A 16,967-nucleotide genomic window follows, 5' to 3' on the forward strand; every position below is an offset into this window, starting at 1 on the left:
CGGCGAAGATGAAGACCCGGGTGCGCCGATCGCGGCACACGGGGGCCTTCCCTTTTCACCGTGAACGGCGCGCCGGGCCTTCCTCCTCGCTGCAAATGGAGCGTGTGCCGCGGGACACGCTCCATTCGCAGCATACCAGGTTCTCCTCTGCTATATTCTGCCTGTCACGCGATGACCGCTGTCCTTCGTACCTGTGGCGTGTTTGAGCCTCCAAGGCGGCCAGGGAGCCACCTGCGCCATCTATCGGCGGGCTGGGGAACATGCGCGAGCACTGACGGACACACTACGAAGCCAGATACATTATAGCGCCATCTATCGGCAGGCTGGGGAACATGCGCGAGCACTGACGGACACACTACGAAGCCAGATACATTATAGCGCCATCTATCGGCGGGCTGGGGAACATGCGCGAGTACTGACGGACACACTACGAAGCCAGATACATTATAGCGCCATCTATCGGCAGGCTGGGGAACATGCGCGAGCACTGACGGACACACTACGAAGCCAGATATATTATAGCGCCATCTATCGGCGGGCTGGGGAACATGCGCGAGCACTGACGGACACACTACGAAGCCAGATACATTATAGCGCCATCTATCGGCAGGCTGGGGAACATGCGCGAGCACTGACGGACACACTACGAAGCCAGATATATTATAGCGCCATCTATCGGCGGGCTGGGGAACATGCGCGAGCACTGACGGACACACTACGAAGCCAGATACATTATAGCGCCATCTATCGGCAGGCTGCGGAACATGCACGAGCACTGACGGACCACTACCAAGCCCGATATATTATGGATTATCATCTGTAATAGCAACATTAGTGAGCCCTTGCTCACTGTCTACATGAAGAATCTGGCTGTGCAGGATTTTCTATTGCATTCCTGCTCAGCACCCTTCCCCATTCATATCTAACAAAGCTTTTTAATACTCTAAAAAGCTTCCAATGCTAGTCACTGGCGAACGACCAAATGTCCGCCCTCCTAGGTTCCCTGCATAGCCTGCCTGACGCACCTGCTGCTCGTTAATTCTAATATCGCACCACCACGACATATTCTGGTGGAGATTTGTGATCAGCCCTCTGATAAAATAGTCTACTTACTGAGGAAAACCCCAGGCGATGAGTGTAAAAGGGTGGAGATTTGTGATCTCTACACCCAACGTGATGAATCCCCCTCTAAGAATTGCACAGAGTGCAATCTCTCTTCCCCCTTTCTAGGGTTTTCATAGCTCTGGTTTCAAGAGTTATAAATAGCTGGATCTGCTTGCTTCAGCCCTTTTTCTAAACAAAAGGAAAAAACGTGGAATCTCCCTGCATGCAAATTGTTCTTTGGTCTTTCCTAAAACTCCCCTCACTTCTGCACCTACACTAAAGGTATTACTGGGGAGTGGACCGCTGGAGCTTCCTCTGGTACAGATATTGAGATAAGACGCTGTTCTATCCTGTGGAAACTGAAGAGACCACCTCTTTGCAGTGCTCCCTTTTCAGTATAGAAGGAAACAGATGTAGAGACTGTGAGGCCTCCACCAAGCGGCCCTAGTCCCCAGCCTGTAATGTTAGTCCATGTGCATGGCAGGCTCTGCCCGTCAGCACTGCTCCTTCCCCAGGGGCCTGCAGGAATGGGCAGTCTGCTGGGCGCAAGGGGAAGTCAGACCATGTGACGAGGAGGAAGGACGTGTTTCAGCCTGCTCTCCATGGTTAGGCCCTCAGCTCAGTGTGGCTGGACTGCCTGATTTGGGTCCCTTCCCCCCCAGACCTTACCTGGCGCAGGGAGGTATGGTGTAACCCAGGGACAGAAAAAAATAAAAGGACAAAAGATAATAATTGGACTGGTGACAACTGTATTCCAGATTTGCAGCAAGGGGACAACTGGGCACTGTTATTTTTCCCTGTGGAGCAGAGCGATGTCATAATAAAACTGTTTCAGTTTAAATCCAGCAGGAGACTTGTGCTGTTGCAAAAAGCAGCCAATATTGGATTACAAGAGGCAGAGGGGGGTTCAGTTACTAAAATGAGCCAATGGGGAGCCAGCTTACTACCCGGAGAGAGGAGAGAACGTCAGACCAATCAGTGAGAAGCAAGCTAGAAAATGAGCCAATGGAGAGCCAGCTTACTACCCGGAGAGAGGAGAGAACGTCAGACCAATCAGTCAGAAGCAAGCTAGAACATGAGCCAATGGGGAGCCAGCTTACTACCTGGAGCTAGGAGAGAATGTCAGACCAATCAGATTACAAGAGGGAGTTCAGTTACTAAAATGAGCCAATGGGGAGCCAGCTGTACTACTCGAGAACTTCTGACCAATCGGGGAGGAGCAAGCAATAAAAGGCTGTGTGTGAGAGCAGCAGGGGATGGAAGGCAGAGAGCTGTGCTTGGGCTAGGATCCCTCCTTGCCCCCCCCTAGTTCAGCTAAGTAAATCCTACTTTGCTCAGAGGCTGAACAGTGATTCCTGGATGAAGGGGCAGCCTGGTGTCATGGCTGCTTGGGCTCGTGGGGCGGCAGCTGTGCGCGCGCTCCTCCTTGATGTCAGCGGTGTCTTATACGACAGCAGCGGAGAGGAGGGGCCCGGGAGCGCTATTCCGGGGTCTGTGGCGGCCGTGCGTAGGATTAAGCAGTCAGGCCTGAAGCTGCGGTTCTGCACTAATGAGACACAGGCGACCCGAGCTAAGTTTGTGCAGAAGCTGCAGCACCTGGGCTTTGATGTGAACGAGCAGGAAGTCATTGCGCCAGCCCCCGCAGCATGCCAGATTCTGCGAGAACGGGGCCTGCGGCCATACCTCCTCGTGCACGATGCACTTCTTCCTGAATTTGATTCTGTCGATAAGTCGAACCCAAACTGTGTAGTTATTGGTGATGCTGCTGACAACTTCTCCTATAAAAATCTGAATAGGGCATTCCAATTTCTGATGGGATTAGAAACTCCAATTCTGCTCTCCCTAGGAAAAGGACGTTATTATAAAGAAACAGACGGTCTGAAGCTGGATGTTGGAGTCTACATGAGAGCATTAGAGTATGCCTGTGAGATTGATGCGGAAGTGGTAGGAAAGCCATCCAAGGCCTTTTTCCTCTCAGCTTTGGCAGACATGGGTGTGGAGCCACACGAGGCACTGATGATTGGAGACGATATCGTGAACGATGTGGGAGGTGCCCAGCAGTGTGGCATTGGCGCGCTGCTGGTACGGACGGGAAAGTTCCGGCCCTGTGATGAAGAGCACCCTGACGTGAAAGCTGATGGTTGTGTTGCGAACCTGGCAGAGGCTGTGGACATTCTCCTCAAGCAGCGGCAACAGTGAGAAGCTAGTAGTGACACTAGTAAAGCAAAGACAGGAGTATGCGAGCGTAGCTTTGGCTAACTTTCAGCAGTGAGAGCTCACTTGTATTAAAAACATTGGCTCGGCTATAATTCAAGAAGTGACCATCTTTACAACCATTTTCATCGTTAACCTTGTCCCTTTTTTTCTGACATGGTACCAAGTGGCTATTAGGCAGGTACTCTAATATGCAAATTTCTATGTTGTATTCCTAGGAATCTTACTCAAAGTATTTTTAGGGTATTACACAGTATGTTAAAGTAGTTGATGAAATATTTTTTTATGTATGTAAACCCCTCTAGGGTTTACTAGAAATAGAGCTATTGTTAAAATGGTGAACTTTCCAGTAACGGGAGGTGTAGGTAGGTGGGTGCCTTCCCCCAAAGGGGATGGGTTTCGGTGAGGATATATGTGAGCTAGGGCTCACTAATGTTGCTATTACAGATGGTAAATACAATATAGAAATAGAATTGTATTTCTTTATTCTTTTATATTCTAATTTCTGGTAAAGAAATCTCTAGCTGTAGTAGGCCGAGTTGCAAAACCCAAGCAGCCCCCCTTTTCTTCCCTCCCCCCCCCCCCCCCTTCTGGCTGAGAAACACTAACTACACAGCATAATATATTGTGCTGAAGCTGGCACATATACCGTATTTGCCGGCGTATAGGACGCAGTGGCGTATAAGACGCAAACCCCTTTTTTATACATATTTTTAAGGCAAAAAATAATCGGGGAGCAATTCTGCAGGTCCTATGTGCCGGTAATCAAAATTACTAACAGCATCCGGTGGGAGGGGGGCTGGGAGTGTTGCGCCGCTCGATTCGGGGAGCGATTCTGCAGGTCTTATGCACTGGTAATGCTCCCAGATGCCACCATGACACTCCCCCTCTCCCCACCAGTCACTGTTAGTAATTTTGAGCTGGTACTCAAAATAGTTTCTTACTATTAAAATGTTTTGGGGTTTTTTTTACAGCCTTTAATATACCTACCTCCATCCCCCTGAGGAAACGGCCTTTGGTAGAGTTGATTGTGGTTGCTCAGATCTGATCGTAAAACACTCTTGAGATGTTGATAAGTCTTTCTTGCAAAACACTCCCCCACCGGACACTGTTAGTAATTTTGAGCCGATAATCAAAATTACTAACAGCGTCCGGTGGGGGGGGGGGGAGTGACATGGGGGCATCAGGGAGCGAGGGCACGCCGCCCGATTGGCCGGTGCTGGGTTAAAGGGGCTTGCGTAAGCACGGCTTCCCCAATCAAAATCAACAGCCGCAAGCCCCTTTAACCCAGCACCGGCCAATCGGGCGGCACGCCCACACTCCCCGACGCCACCGCAACACCCCCCCCCCACCGGACGCTCTTAATTTTGATTACCGGCGCATAGGACGCACTCCTTATTTTTCCCCTATTTTGAGAGGGAAAAAAGTGCATCCTATACGCCGGCAAACACGGTAGTTACAGACAAGGACAGGAACGTGTAAGGCTGTATCTCCTCCCACATCCCTCCCTGCAACTGATTCTAACAGAGGCTTTCTCATAGCATTACAAACTAACAAGAAAAATTGCCATTTAGGAACAGCATGTAGGCAGACAGGATGAAGGACGCAGCAATAGAAGGGTAAAATTGAAAATTGAATCTTGGAATTAGAATATGTTGGTTAAGCAGAATGGAAAATATGGGAAGTTTTGAGTTGCATGTGAAAATGCCTGAAGCAGAGAGAACACTGAAATGAAGGCATCGGATAGGCTGAGGATCCTGAGATGGGGAGGAGTAAAATGATAAGCCAATGTACAATAGAAAGTTGTTTTTGCTTTGTGGGCGAGCCTGCTTCTGTGACACCTGTACTTGCAAGTTCATACAATAAAGAAAAAGAAATTGTTTCACCAACTCTTTGTGTTCGCTATATTTTCTGAGAAGGTGCAATACCACTTCTCACATATAAAAGTGCGCTGGAGTAATGGGAACTGTCTGAAGAGGGCGAGGAGTCCCAGCTGGAACTCTTGGGGAGAGAGTGGTAGGAGGAGGAGTAGTGAAGGAATGGACTTAGAGAAGTTGCTCCAGTACCTCCTGTAACGAGGATAAGGACTCCTCAGATCTGGGGACACCAATCCAGCCTGGGAAGCTGAAAGGAAGAGGTCTGCTCTCTGAGGGAAGAGGAGGCCCCAGTGAGAGGTTGTGGGGGGGATGGGAGACTTGGATTAAGAGAAATAATGGATGAAAAAGAACAGTGGGGTTGACTCGAATTCGATAATGTGAATAGTGCTGTTTGGCTAGTCAGTAGGGAATGCGTATTAGATAGATAATACACGATAACCTGGTTTCCTTTTCAGAAGCGTGGGGGGGGGGGGGGGGAATGTGGCCGGACTGCCTGATTTGAGTCCCTGCCCCCCCCCCCCCAGACCTTACCTGGCGCAGGGAAGTATGGTGTAACCTAGGGACAGAAAAAATAAAAGGACAAAAGATAATAACTGGACTGGTGACAACTGTATTCCAGATTTGCAGCAAGGGGACAACTGGGCACTGTTGTTTTTTCCTGTGGAGCAGAGCGATGTCATAATAAAACTGTTTCAGTGTAAATCCAGCAGGAGACTTGTGCTGTTGCAAAAAAACAAAAGGCAGCTGTTATCGGATTACAAGAGGCACAGGGGGTTCAGTTACTAAAATGAGCCAATGGGGAGCCAGCTCATTACCCGGAGAGAGGAGAGAACGTCAGACCAAGAAATTGGGGCTTCTGGGCAGGGCTATTGAGAGGGGGGAGAGGTTGTGCATGTTGGCTGAGGTGGTTGTATGAGTGGGACATGTGAGGTGTGACTGGTATGTATGCTTGGTTGGGAGTGGTGATCAGTTGGGGACTTCAGTTTGGTTAACAGGGGTGGTTGATGTTCTTTAAAAGAGGATTTGCATACCCACTGCATCGATTGTTCCCTGTTGGATTGTTCTTTTTTTTTCTGTATACCTCTTCATGCCTGTGGAAATGCAGGTCTTCGCAATAAAAATGATTTTGCAAAAAAAAAAAAAAAAAAAGGCATGAGGCTGCTAGAGAGAGTAACAGGGGAAGGAAAGCAGAGAGCTGTGCTTGGGCTAGGATCCCTCCTTGCCCTTCGCCCATGGCTACCAGGAGCCAGAGCACAGCAGAAGGAGAGTCCAGGAGCTGAGAGTTTACGTCCCCCCTCCTGCAGGATAAAGTTCAGCTAAGTAATCCTACTTTGCTCAGCAGCCATACAGCGATTCCAGCTGTCTTTCTGGGGGCCCAGACTGTTGCATCGGTGAGCTGCAAGATAAACCCCTGCTGTTTGCTACCAACCAAGTAGAGGCCTACCCTGAACTGCTAAATCCCTGCATCAGGGCAGGGAACCAGCTTGTTTCCCCTGGTTTGGAGCCTCGATAAGCTTGGAGCTTCCCCAGAGAGAGCCATAACTTTTCATCTTATACAGCCTGCATTGATTATGTATTTATTTATTTATTTTAAGCAATTTATATACCGAGATACGTTGGGAACATCATCTCGGTTTACAGGTAACTCAACGTAGCAACAAGCTTCACAGAGGAACAGTCAAAGATAAAATGGGTATAAACAAGAAACCGTTTAAATAACATAGGGTAAAAAACAAGAAACCATTCAAGAAGGACGACAACAATAACTAGGATAGATTTAACAACCATTTTTCTTGCTTATACTCGTGCCCATCGTTCTTGTGATTTTTCCTTTTTTGGGGTGTATACACTCCTTGGACTGGGGACTAATGAGAGTAACAGTAAAACATTCTGTTGTGCACTGGTATGACCTTTACCCTTAAGGTTGCTCATAGCCCTGGTTGATTGGGCAGGTTGCTTAATTTACTGGACAAATATTTGGCAAATGTGTGATTGTCAGGCTTATGGATGCGTGCTATTAATAATTATTTTCCCTTCTTTTGCGTTATCGTTTCTGTAGTGTTCTGCATACCTGTTCATAGTAAAAGAAGTTAATGTTTACAGTAGAGTGGTGATTTTTGTGCTGTACCCTGTTCCCAGGGGTGGGGTGAGAACCACAGAGACCCCTAGAAGAGATGGGTCGGGGCATTTGGATCATTTATCCCAGAGGCGCTGCTCTGACCCTCATACCCATGGGTGCAGGTGGGGGTTATTCTTCTTGTGCAGCCCCTCTCCCTTGCCAGCATGGTACTTGAGGGAGGGCGCTACATTAGCAAAAGAAGGGAGAGACGCTGCCAGTTCTTGGCGATAGGCTGGAGGGGAAAGAGAGGGAGTTTTGTAATTTTTCCTAGACTGAAAGTGAGGACTTTGGCAGGTTGGACCTGCAGCTTGCGGGAGGCTGTAACCCTCCCTCCAGAAGGGCAGGAAGGCCCTGTACACCCCTTCGCCCCATCAAGAGGAGCTGGCAGTACCCAGCAAGCGAAACCCCTTTTCGTTTGGGGTTTTTTCTGTTTTGGGGGACGGAAGGCGTTATTGCCACAGTGAGAGAGCTATTTCTCAAAGAGGAGTTTGGAGAAGACCGGCAGGAGACCCCTGCCCGGAGTTTCCACCCTGGGACAGAGGGGGACACAGGCAGGTGGAGATCGGGAGGGCCCCTCTGGAGTCAGGTACTGGTTTGGGGGAAAAGGGCCATCCGCCCTGGCTAGGAGAGACCCCCCCAGCCCCCTTGGGACGGACGTTCATCCCCCACCGTGGCTGGATTGCAAGTTCCAGCAGCCCCAAGGGACCCTCCCACAGAGGGGTAACATCATTTAAACTTGCACTACAGCAAAGACAAGGAATCGGGATGTATTTGCACATTTTATTGATACACTTGATTGATTTTCCTCCAATCGATATTAGTAAACAACATTTTGAACAACCATCCAGCGAGTCCCTGCCTGTTCTGCCCAGGGACCTGTCCCGAAGAGCAGGAGCAGCACATACACACGGTTTCCCTTGCCTGGGCTACGAAAGTCATCCTTCAACCCCACAGAAAGAAACCTCCCCCTGGGAGAAAGAAGATTTAGGGAAAGAACGGAAGAGCCAGCCCACGTAAAGAAATTACTTTATGGCCCTTTGGAAGCATCACTATTCCCCCCAAAAAAGGGGTTACATAGATTTAAAGATTTTGGAGCGTGGGCAGATCACAAACGTAACCATTTCCTTGCGCATGACTTACGCCCTTCGTGGCTGAAGATGGCGGGAGGGAAGGGGGGTGGGATTTGGCAAGGCAGGGTTCTTTACTGCCTTCTTTGATAGGCCGGACTAACGTCTTGAAAACAAAGATCTCACCCTATGGTATATTTTTTTCAGAAAACTTTCATGGCAGTACCGGAGAATTTGAAACATTCTAGATGTAGTTTCTCGCAGATCTGTCCGAGGATAAGCCTGGCTTATGTTGCAAGGATGCTGGAGGCAGATTTTAAGAGGTATTTGCTGGGCTTCTCAAGCGATGCCAGCATTTTGGGGCCGGGGGTGGAAGACAGCTGAAAGAAGCTTTGGCTTACACGGATGGCTTGAGTGATCTGTTTTACTTTCACAAAATTACAGATGCCCTCTTTGCATCCAAAGACCTCAGTTTTCTTCAGCAGCACAAGGAAAGATTCTGAAGTTATCGCGCCTCCTTGTACAGATTTGCATGTTAAACAATATAAATTTGTATTTTGTTTCTCAAAATAAAGTCATTTTCCTACCTTGCTTGTGGGTCTGGATCATTTTTTATGGGGAAAGAGGCCTTGATGATCTGTATTGGGAAGGGGGGCAGAGGATATGGAAAGAGAATCTCAGAGAAGGGAGAAGAAGGGTCAGAGGGAAAGGTGATGGAGGGAGGGAGGGGGGATCAGGAGGAGAAAGGGAATCGAGGCACAGAAGAACTGAATGGAAGGGAAGAGAAAAAAAACCCCAAGGCTGACTAGAAGGAAGGAGAAAGAAAGGGGTGATCCTGAACCAGGGAAGGGAAGATCTGAGACCAGGAGAGCAAGGGGGCAAGAGGGTGGATCCAGGCCTTCGCACACAGGCACACCAATTCTCTCACTCACTGGCCCATGCTCCCAGCCCTCCATGTTTTCTCTTCCCCTCAATCACTCCACCTACAACCCACGCCCTCTCCTTCACTCATACATCCACTCTCATATGCCCCACACACCTCCTTTTAATCCCCTCACTCATTTACCCCTTACCTTCTCTGATCCACCCACCCTTCCCCCCCCCTCCGATCCCCCTCACTCATCCTCTGACACTTGACACCACCACCTCCAATCCCCTCAACTCACTCACCCTATACCTTAAACCCCTATTCCTAGCCAATCTTCTCTCCCACCACATGACGATTCGCTCCCCACACCAACCTGGGCCTAGCGGTTGGAGAAGCACAGCGGCCCAGCCCCGAGTCCCCTCCTCTGCTGGCGCCAGGCTCTGAAGCGTGGGACTATGAACCGCGCTGGCCCCGGACAGCAGAGAACGAGGCAGAGGGCCCGGGGGTGCTGCCCCTCCGACGGCCTCTTCCTGCGGCCAAGCCCAGAGCGGCACGGGATGGGGAAAGGTTCCCCCCCGTTCTCTCCCCTGGCGATTCTGCAGGGGGGGGAAAAAAAAAGGAAATCCCGAGGGAAGGGCAGGATTTTACAGCACACCTGGCAGGCTGGCAGGAAATCACAGGGGCACCGGATACACCCACCATGAATCTAACCGTCGGTATCGGGAGTAAGGATATGGGGCTTGCTTAGGGGTGGCAGAGGCTCTTACTTTGCTCACCCCATCAAAAAAAAACCCCTCCCAGATCTGTCTGCGGATACAGCCGGATTCAGTCTGTGGAAACAGAGCGGAAATGTATCTGCCTGCAGAGATACACTTCTGAGAGGATAAGCCATTCCCCCCAGCACCGCCTTTTATCAGTTTCTTACAAAAAAAAAAAAAAAAGCAGTTATGCAAGCAGCGATGGAGCCTCTGCGAAATAGATCTAACTTATGCCCTGAACAGATTTCAGCACTGGATGGGGCCATAAGCGGGATGGAGGAAAAATCCTTGCAGAGCCTGAAAGAGAAACGGGTGTCAAGTGTGTGTGTGTGTGGGGAGGGAGCTACTCCCACATGAGGAGGAGGTTTTGTCCACACCAAATTCTGCCTCTCTTTAACACCAGCCTGAGGCTGGCCCACTTTAACTTCGTGTCCGGATCTTGCCTGTCTGCAGCCAGGCTGTGTAAAATGGGATGCTGGAGCTCATCTACCTGTGTGAGTTGCAGAAGGTGGGTAGGTTCCTTCTGCCACGTGAGGCAGCTCTTTTTGGGAGGAAGTGACAGAAACAATTAGATGCCTTGGAGCCCCGCTCTGTGTTTAAATGGCTTCGGAATAGGGGGTCCATGGTATTTGACAGATTAGTGAGCTCCGTGCGACACGGGGCAAGCACGAGGAATCTCTCAGGGAGGGGCAGGGACTGTAGAGCTCCGGAGGGGCAGGCTAGATAGGCCTTACGGTCTTTGTCTTCTGCCACCTCCCTAAGTTTCTGCGTTTAAGCGCAGCTGTTCCCTAAATTCAGGGGAATGCCGGCTGCGGGTTTGGTTAGGCTGCTTCCTACAGCCGTATTTTACTTTTGCAGCCCCCAAGACTAGAATCACCTTCCTGAAGATATTGGATTAGCAGGGATTTGAATAGCTTCAGAAGTGCAATAAAAGGCCTGGGGTTTTAAGCTCAGAGAGATATGGATGAGGAGAGGCAGCGGGTGCTATCAGATCAGAAGCTGGCATTAGGTAAGGGATGTGTTGTTAGATTAAGAACATAAGAACATATGAAATTGCCATACTGGGTCAGACCAAGGGTCCATCAAGCCCAGCATCCTGTTTCCAACAGTGGCCAATCCAGGCCATAAGAACCTGGCAAGTACCCAAAAACTAAGTCTATTCCATGTTACCATTGCTAATGGCAGTGCCTATTCTCTAAGTGAACTTAATAGCAGGTAATGGACTTCTCCTCCAAGAACTTATCCAATCCTTTTTTAAACACAGCTACATTAACTGCACTAACCACATTCTCTGGCAACAAATTCCAGAGTTTAATTGTGCATTGAGTAAAAAAGAACTTTCTCCGATTAGTTTTAAATGTGCCCCATGCTAACTTCATGGAGTGCCCCCTAGTCTTTCTACTATCCGAAAGAGTAAATAACCGATTCACATCTACCCGTTCTAGACCTCTCATGATTTTAAACACCTCTATCATATCCCCCCTCAGTCGTCTCTTCTCCAAGCTGAAAAGTCCTAACCTCTTTAGTCTTTCCTCATAGGGGAGTTGTTCCATTCCCCTTATCATTTTGGTAGCCCTTCTCTGTACCTTCTCCATCGCAATTATATCTTTTTTGAGATTATTAGATTGAATGGTGTTCATTTGTGAATTATGCGCTGAATGGTGAGATACTAGCTAGGAGTGTCTTCTTGTTTGTTACGTTTGGGTTTTATGGATATGGCACCAGTTGTTTAGGGTGACATCTGCTATGTGGAGTGTGTTAGATACTAATTGAATGTGCTGTTTTATTTGATGTTATATTTTTAGATTTTTAAACTCCTTAAAGCTTGGGTTAGCAAAGTGGTAAAGAAATCTTAATACACAAAACTAAACCGTGGTCCTCAGCATGAAATGTCACAGACATCTACAACATCACAACAAGCAAGTTGACGCTCCACCTCTCCCATCCAATTTCCTATTGAGGTCATCTAAAAGCGCCAGAAAGAGGAGACACCCAAGACAATGGGGACTAGTTCTGCATCTTTCTGCCACATTTTCTTGGTCTCTGATTGCATCTTTTGGCATCTGAGGATCTTATCTCAAGCCACACGATCCACAGAATAATCCCTTGCTATTGACACGTCTATCAGCAGTGCTGTCCTTGTGTTTTCTCCTTTACTACATCATGCGGTTTGCTTGCACGGAGCATTTTATCAGTTGGAATGGGAACGTCCCAGCTGCTCACAGCTTCTTTATTCTCTATAGTCCGAGTTCCCAGTGCTTTTCTGGTACAGCGATGTTATAATGTTTATGCAGTTTCCATTCTATGAACCGCGCCACCTTACTGCATCTCTCTGCATACGGGCCTTCTGACATCAGAATATCACACCCACCGACAAGATGCATGCATTCTCTGATGTTTTTTAAAATGTGATTTCTGATTAAAACTTTTACCATACTGCATATATTAATGTGCCTTCTCATGGGGTAGTGCCTCCTTAAGGGTGACTTTTGTGCATTGGAGAGGAAAAAAATGGGAGAGTATCACAACATCAAATCTAACAAAACACGTGTCATACCAAGTGCTTAAGATATGCTGTTAAATAACAACATGTTATTGTTGCTATTATGCACTATGGGTATAATCATCCACCTTAACATATAGTCCTCTTTTTTATTTTTATAAATTAACTTAAAGAATAAAACTCTTTAAATCGGATGATATCTATAGTCCATCAAAATCAGTTACAATAAATACATTGCCAAAATGCAACAACGTAGATATGTTGACCCAGTGGCTGGAACTGAACGGACATCAAGCCATTGCTGATCACAAACTGCCACGTTGCACCAATAGATACGAAAATAGAGTCAAAAGGACAAAAAATCAAGTGGCAAAAAAAAAAAAACCAACTTAAAAATGCAAATCCTGGGAACAGTCCAGTCAAAGGTTGCATGTCCAATAACAGGCTCTATAAAAAATGTTGTTCCGTGTACAGCTTTTACTGGTGTAGCTCACTCTTAACGTATGTTTAGTACAATCTGTCTCTCAAATTTACTGCTAATGCTCAATTGCATTGTGCCACAGAGAACCACCTCCTGGTGCTCACAGGATGGATTATGTATAGGCAACATATCAAGGTGCTTTGAAGTCCTTTTCAATCAAGCCAGTGGCACCCAATAAAACTGGAACTATTTCTGTAATTTACTGTCACATTTTCTTTGTCTCTGATTGCATCTTTTGATAATTAAAGATCTCTTTTTGCATACCATATACAGAATAATTCCTCATCCACATTCACCCTCTGGTGTACTTTTTCTCATTAAAGCTTTTAAACACAATCAGGAGTGATAAATCGGTTCTCTCTCATGGTGAATTTTCTGATGAGTAGTTAATATTGATTTTCGATTAAAGCTTTTACTGCAGTCTAGACAAGTAAATGGTTTCTCTCCTGTATGGATCCTCAGGTGTTTTTTTAAATCTGATCTCTGAGTAAAGCTTTTACCACACTCAGTACATAAATGCGGTTTTTCTCCTGTGTGTGTCCTCTGATGCACTGTTAAAGTTGATTTCTGAGTATAGCTCTTACCACACTCTGAACATTGAAATGGTCTCTCTCCTGTATGGATCCCCTGGTGCTTTTTTAAAAATGATCTCTGAATGAAGCTTTTACCACATTCCATGCAGAAATGTAGATTTTTTCCTGTATGAATCCTCTGGTGTGCTTTCAAATTTGATTTCTTACTAAATCTTTTACCACATTCTGTACATGCAAATTGTTTCCCTCCTGTGTGGATCCACTGATGAGCTTTTAAATTTGATTTTGCAGTAAAGCTTTTATCACAGTCAGGACATGTAAATGGCTTTTCTACTGAATGGATCCTCTGGTGTACTTTTAGACATATTTTTAGACTGAAACATTTACTACACACTATACATGAATATGGTTTTTCTCCTGAATGGGTGACTTGGTGTATTCTTAGATTTGATTCCCATGTGAAGCTTTTACCACAATCTGTACAGGTGAATGGTCTCTCTCCTGTATGGATCCTCTGGTGCTTTTGTAAAACTGATCTCTGAGTAAACCTTTTGCCACATTCTGTACATAAATGGGGATTCTCTTGGGTATGGATCCTTTGGTGTCTTGTTAAATCAGATTTCTGATTAAAGCTTTTATCACAGTCTGGACATGTAAAGGGTTTTTCACCATCGTGTCTCATCAGATGCATTCTTAGATATGACTTTGAACTGAAGTCTTTACCACATTTAGTACAGGCAGCAGATTTCCTCCTAGTGCGTCTCAGTTGGTGAGCGAGAAGCTGCTCTTTCCTTGTGATATCTTCTCCCCATTTTTTGCAAGTAGAAAACTTCTTTACTGTATTTATATGTGGTGTAGTACTAATTGTTAAGTTTCCAGAAATAGTCTGGGTTTCTCCTATTGGTTCTGCATGGATTCTCCTTTCCTTTCTTGATGCAGACTCTTTCCTCCAGTCTCTTCTCCCCTCTGAGCTTTGGATAAACCTTTCTTTGTCTTTCTCTGGGAGCATCTTGTGGGTTTCCTGGTTCTCAGCACATCCCGTCTGCTGCTTTTTATCTTCATGATTGATCCCATAACCTGCTGGGTAAGAGAGAAAATGCAGACATTATTTCATATTTTGGGGGCAGAGGAAATATTCTCAGGCTCCACATTCAGACCCTCAGAGTTGAATGTGCAATGGAGAGCTAAGGGCATGCGTTTTACTCCAACAAAAAGTTTTCAGGAGAAAAATGGAGTTTTAGACAGACAAACCATTAAATCCAATTTAGTCATTGTCCTATAATTAATAGGGATGAGATAAAAGTTGTTTCAGTCATTATAGGGGATAAGTCTGAAGTAAGATATATGATGATGCATTATATATTATTCTGCTAGGTTTAGGGTCTACAATGTGCTTTGCTGCAAGTCATTATGAGACCACATAATGAGAGAAATACATACTCCCACCACAAATGTAGCAAACTTAGCACACCAAAACACCACTAAACAGAAAAATAAACTCACTAAACAGAAAAACTCACTAAACAGAAAAATAAACACCACTAAACAGAAAAATAAACTCAAATACTGCAACATGCCCTTGAGCACCAATACACCTCCTATTGGGAAAACAGGAAAAAAAAAACTCAAACCAGACTCCTATGCAGAAATTGCACTCTAGCAGAATACATCAGCTCAGTCACAAAGGCAGAACACAGACAGACCCTACTAAATACACAAACCAGAGTCAGGAAGATGCATACAAAACCTGAACTGGGAAACCCCAAGAAGCCAGACTCTCCATGCAATGCATCATCAGAGAACTGGAAACAGAAATGCATTTCCTCCCATGCTGTACAAAATACGAAGTTACTGACTTTTCCTGTCAAGCGGCAGAATAACCTTCCTCTTCTGCAAGTCCAATATGGCTCCAGAGTTAGGGGTTGACAATTTAAGCTCTTATAGCCAGGGCCGGTGCAAGGGGATTTGGCGCCCTAGGCGAGCCTTCTTCCTTGCGCCCCCCAGACAGCGCCCCAGCCCGCTAGACTGGCATCGGTGGTGACCACCACCCAATCCGGTAGGTCGAGGGACACGCCGCGGGCTAGATTCGCCGGATCCAACCACCAGGCCAGACTGTCCCTGGCCTTCTGAGGAAGTGGCAGAATCATCTGGTAGTCCTGCGAAACCGGTTTCCAACGGGAGAGGAGCGCCCACTGCAAGGGCCGGAAATGGGCAAACGCCCAGGGGACCATATCTATGGTGGATCCCATCACCCCCAGGAGTTGCAGGTAATCCCATGAGTTGGGTTCCGGTAACACAGAGAAACGTCGTATGTGCTCCCGCAAAGAGAGCGCCTTGTCCTGTCGCAAGAAGACTTTGCCCAGCCGGGTGTCGAAGGTTGCCCCCAAGAAATCCAAGCGCTGTGAGGGTACGAGGGAGCTCTTGGAGAAGTTCACCACCCATCCCAGGGAATGCAGGAACTGTAGCACCCTGGACACGGCCGCCTGGCCAAGGGTGAACGATTTCGCGCGAATGAGCCAATCGTCCAGATAGGGATGAACCAGGATCCCCTCCCTCCGGAGAGCCGCAGCCACGACTACCATAATCTTGGTGAAGGTGCGTGGGGCCGTCGCCAGTCCGAACGGGAGAGCTATGAACTGGAAGTGCTGGTCCAGTATCTTGAATCGCAGAAGACGGTGCTGATCCGGCCGAATGGGGATGTGTAAGTAAGCCTCCGTGAGGTCCAAGGAGGCAAGGAACTCCCCCCGATGTACCGCTGCGATCACCGACCGCAGCGTTTCCATGCGAAAACGGAGCACTCGGAGGGACTTGTTGACCTCCTTGAGGTCCAGAATGGGCCGAAACGATCCGTCCTTCTTTGGCACCACGAAGTAGATTGAATAGTGGCCCAAGCCCACCTCTCCGAAGGGCACGGGCGCAATAGCGCCTATCTCCAGAAGCCTGTTCAGCGTGGACTGCACCGCCTGCCGCTTGAGGGCCGAGCCACAAGGGGAAAATACGAAACGACTCTTCGGTGGCCTGACAAATTCCAAAGCGTAACCCAACTTTACGGTGTCTAAGACCCACTGGTCTGAGGTAATCCGCGCCCACTCCCTGTAGAAAAACTTCAGACGTCCCCCGATCCTGGGGACGGTGGAGTGGGCGACTCTGGCATCATTGTGAAGACTTGGAGGAGGGGTTACCTGTCCCGAGAGCGGGGCGCGCAGGTCTGCGGCCGCGAAAGGAGCGCGACCAGGGCTGTGACCGGGAAGCAGACGGCCTGGAGCCCCCCGGCCTGAAGTTCCTGTAACGTCGCTGCGCTCTGGCTCTAGTCCGGGATGAAGCAAACGCCCGGGAAGGGCGATATCTATCTTCCGGGAGGCGGTGCACCGCATTTTCCCCCAGCGACTTGATGAGCTGGTCCAGATCCTCTCCAAAGAGGAACTTACCCTTGAATGGTAGGG

General features: G+C 47.8%; 2 protein-coding genes across 3 annotated transcripts in view; one reads left to right on the plus strand and one right to left on the minus strand.

The window, feature by feature from the left end:
- The first annotated feature begins 2,328 nt into the window (after positions 1-2,328).
- Positions 2,329-5,207, plus strand: LHPP (phospholysine phosphohistidine inorganic pyrophosphate phosphatase). Its single transcript, XM_029587787.1, has one exon. It carries the CDS (start codon positions 2,464-2,466, stop codon positions 3,301-3,303), a length of 840 nt encoding a protein of 279 aa, XP_029443647.1. The 5' UTR covers positions 2,329-2,463; the 3' UTR covers positions 3,304-5,207.
- Positions 5,208-11,527: 6,320 nt separating this feature from the next.
- Positions 11,528-16,967, minus strand: part of LOC115083762 (zinc finger protein OZF-like) — a 30,817-nt gene continuing 25,377 nt past the window's right edge. Inside the window, exon 4 of one of the 2 annotated variants that reach the window (XM_029587770.1) lies at positions 11,528-14,601. In XM_029587770.1, coding sequence (XP_029443630.1) covers positions 13,328-14,601 — 1,274 coding nt within the window. In that variant the 3' untranslated portion in view covers positions 11,528-13,327. Of the gene's footprint in view, positions 14,605-16,967 lie in introns of both variants that reach the window. The other variant, XM_029587769.1, reaches the window with a different exon arrangement.

Source organism: Rhinatrema bivittatum, chromosome 2 (genome assembly GCF_901001135.1).
Source record: "Rhinatrema bivittatum chromosome 2, aRhiBiv1.1, whole genome shotgun sequence".
Lineage (NCBI taxonomy): Eukaryota > Metazoa > Chordata > Amphibia > Gymnophiona > Rhinatrematidae > Rhinatrema > Rhinatrema bivittatum.

Coding starts and splice junctions, on each gene's coding strand:
- LHPP (XM_029587787.1), top strand. CDS start 2,464: ATGAAGGGGCAGCCTGGTGTCATGGCTGCTTGGGCTCGTGGGGCGGCA.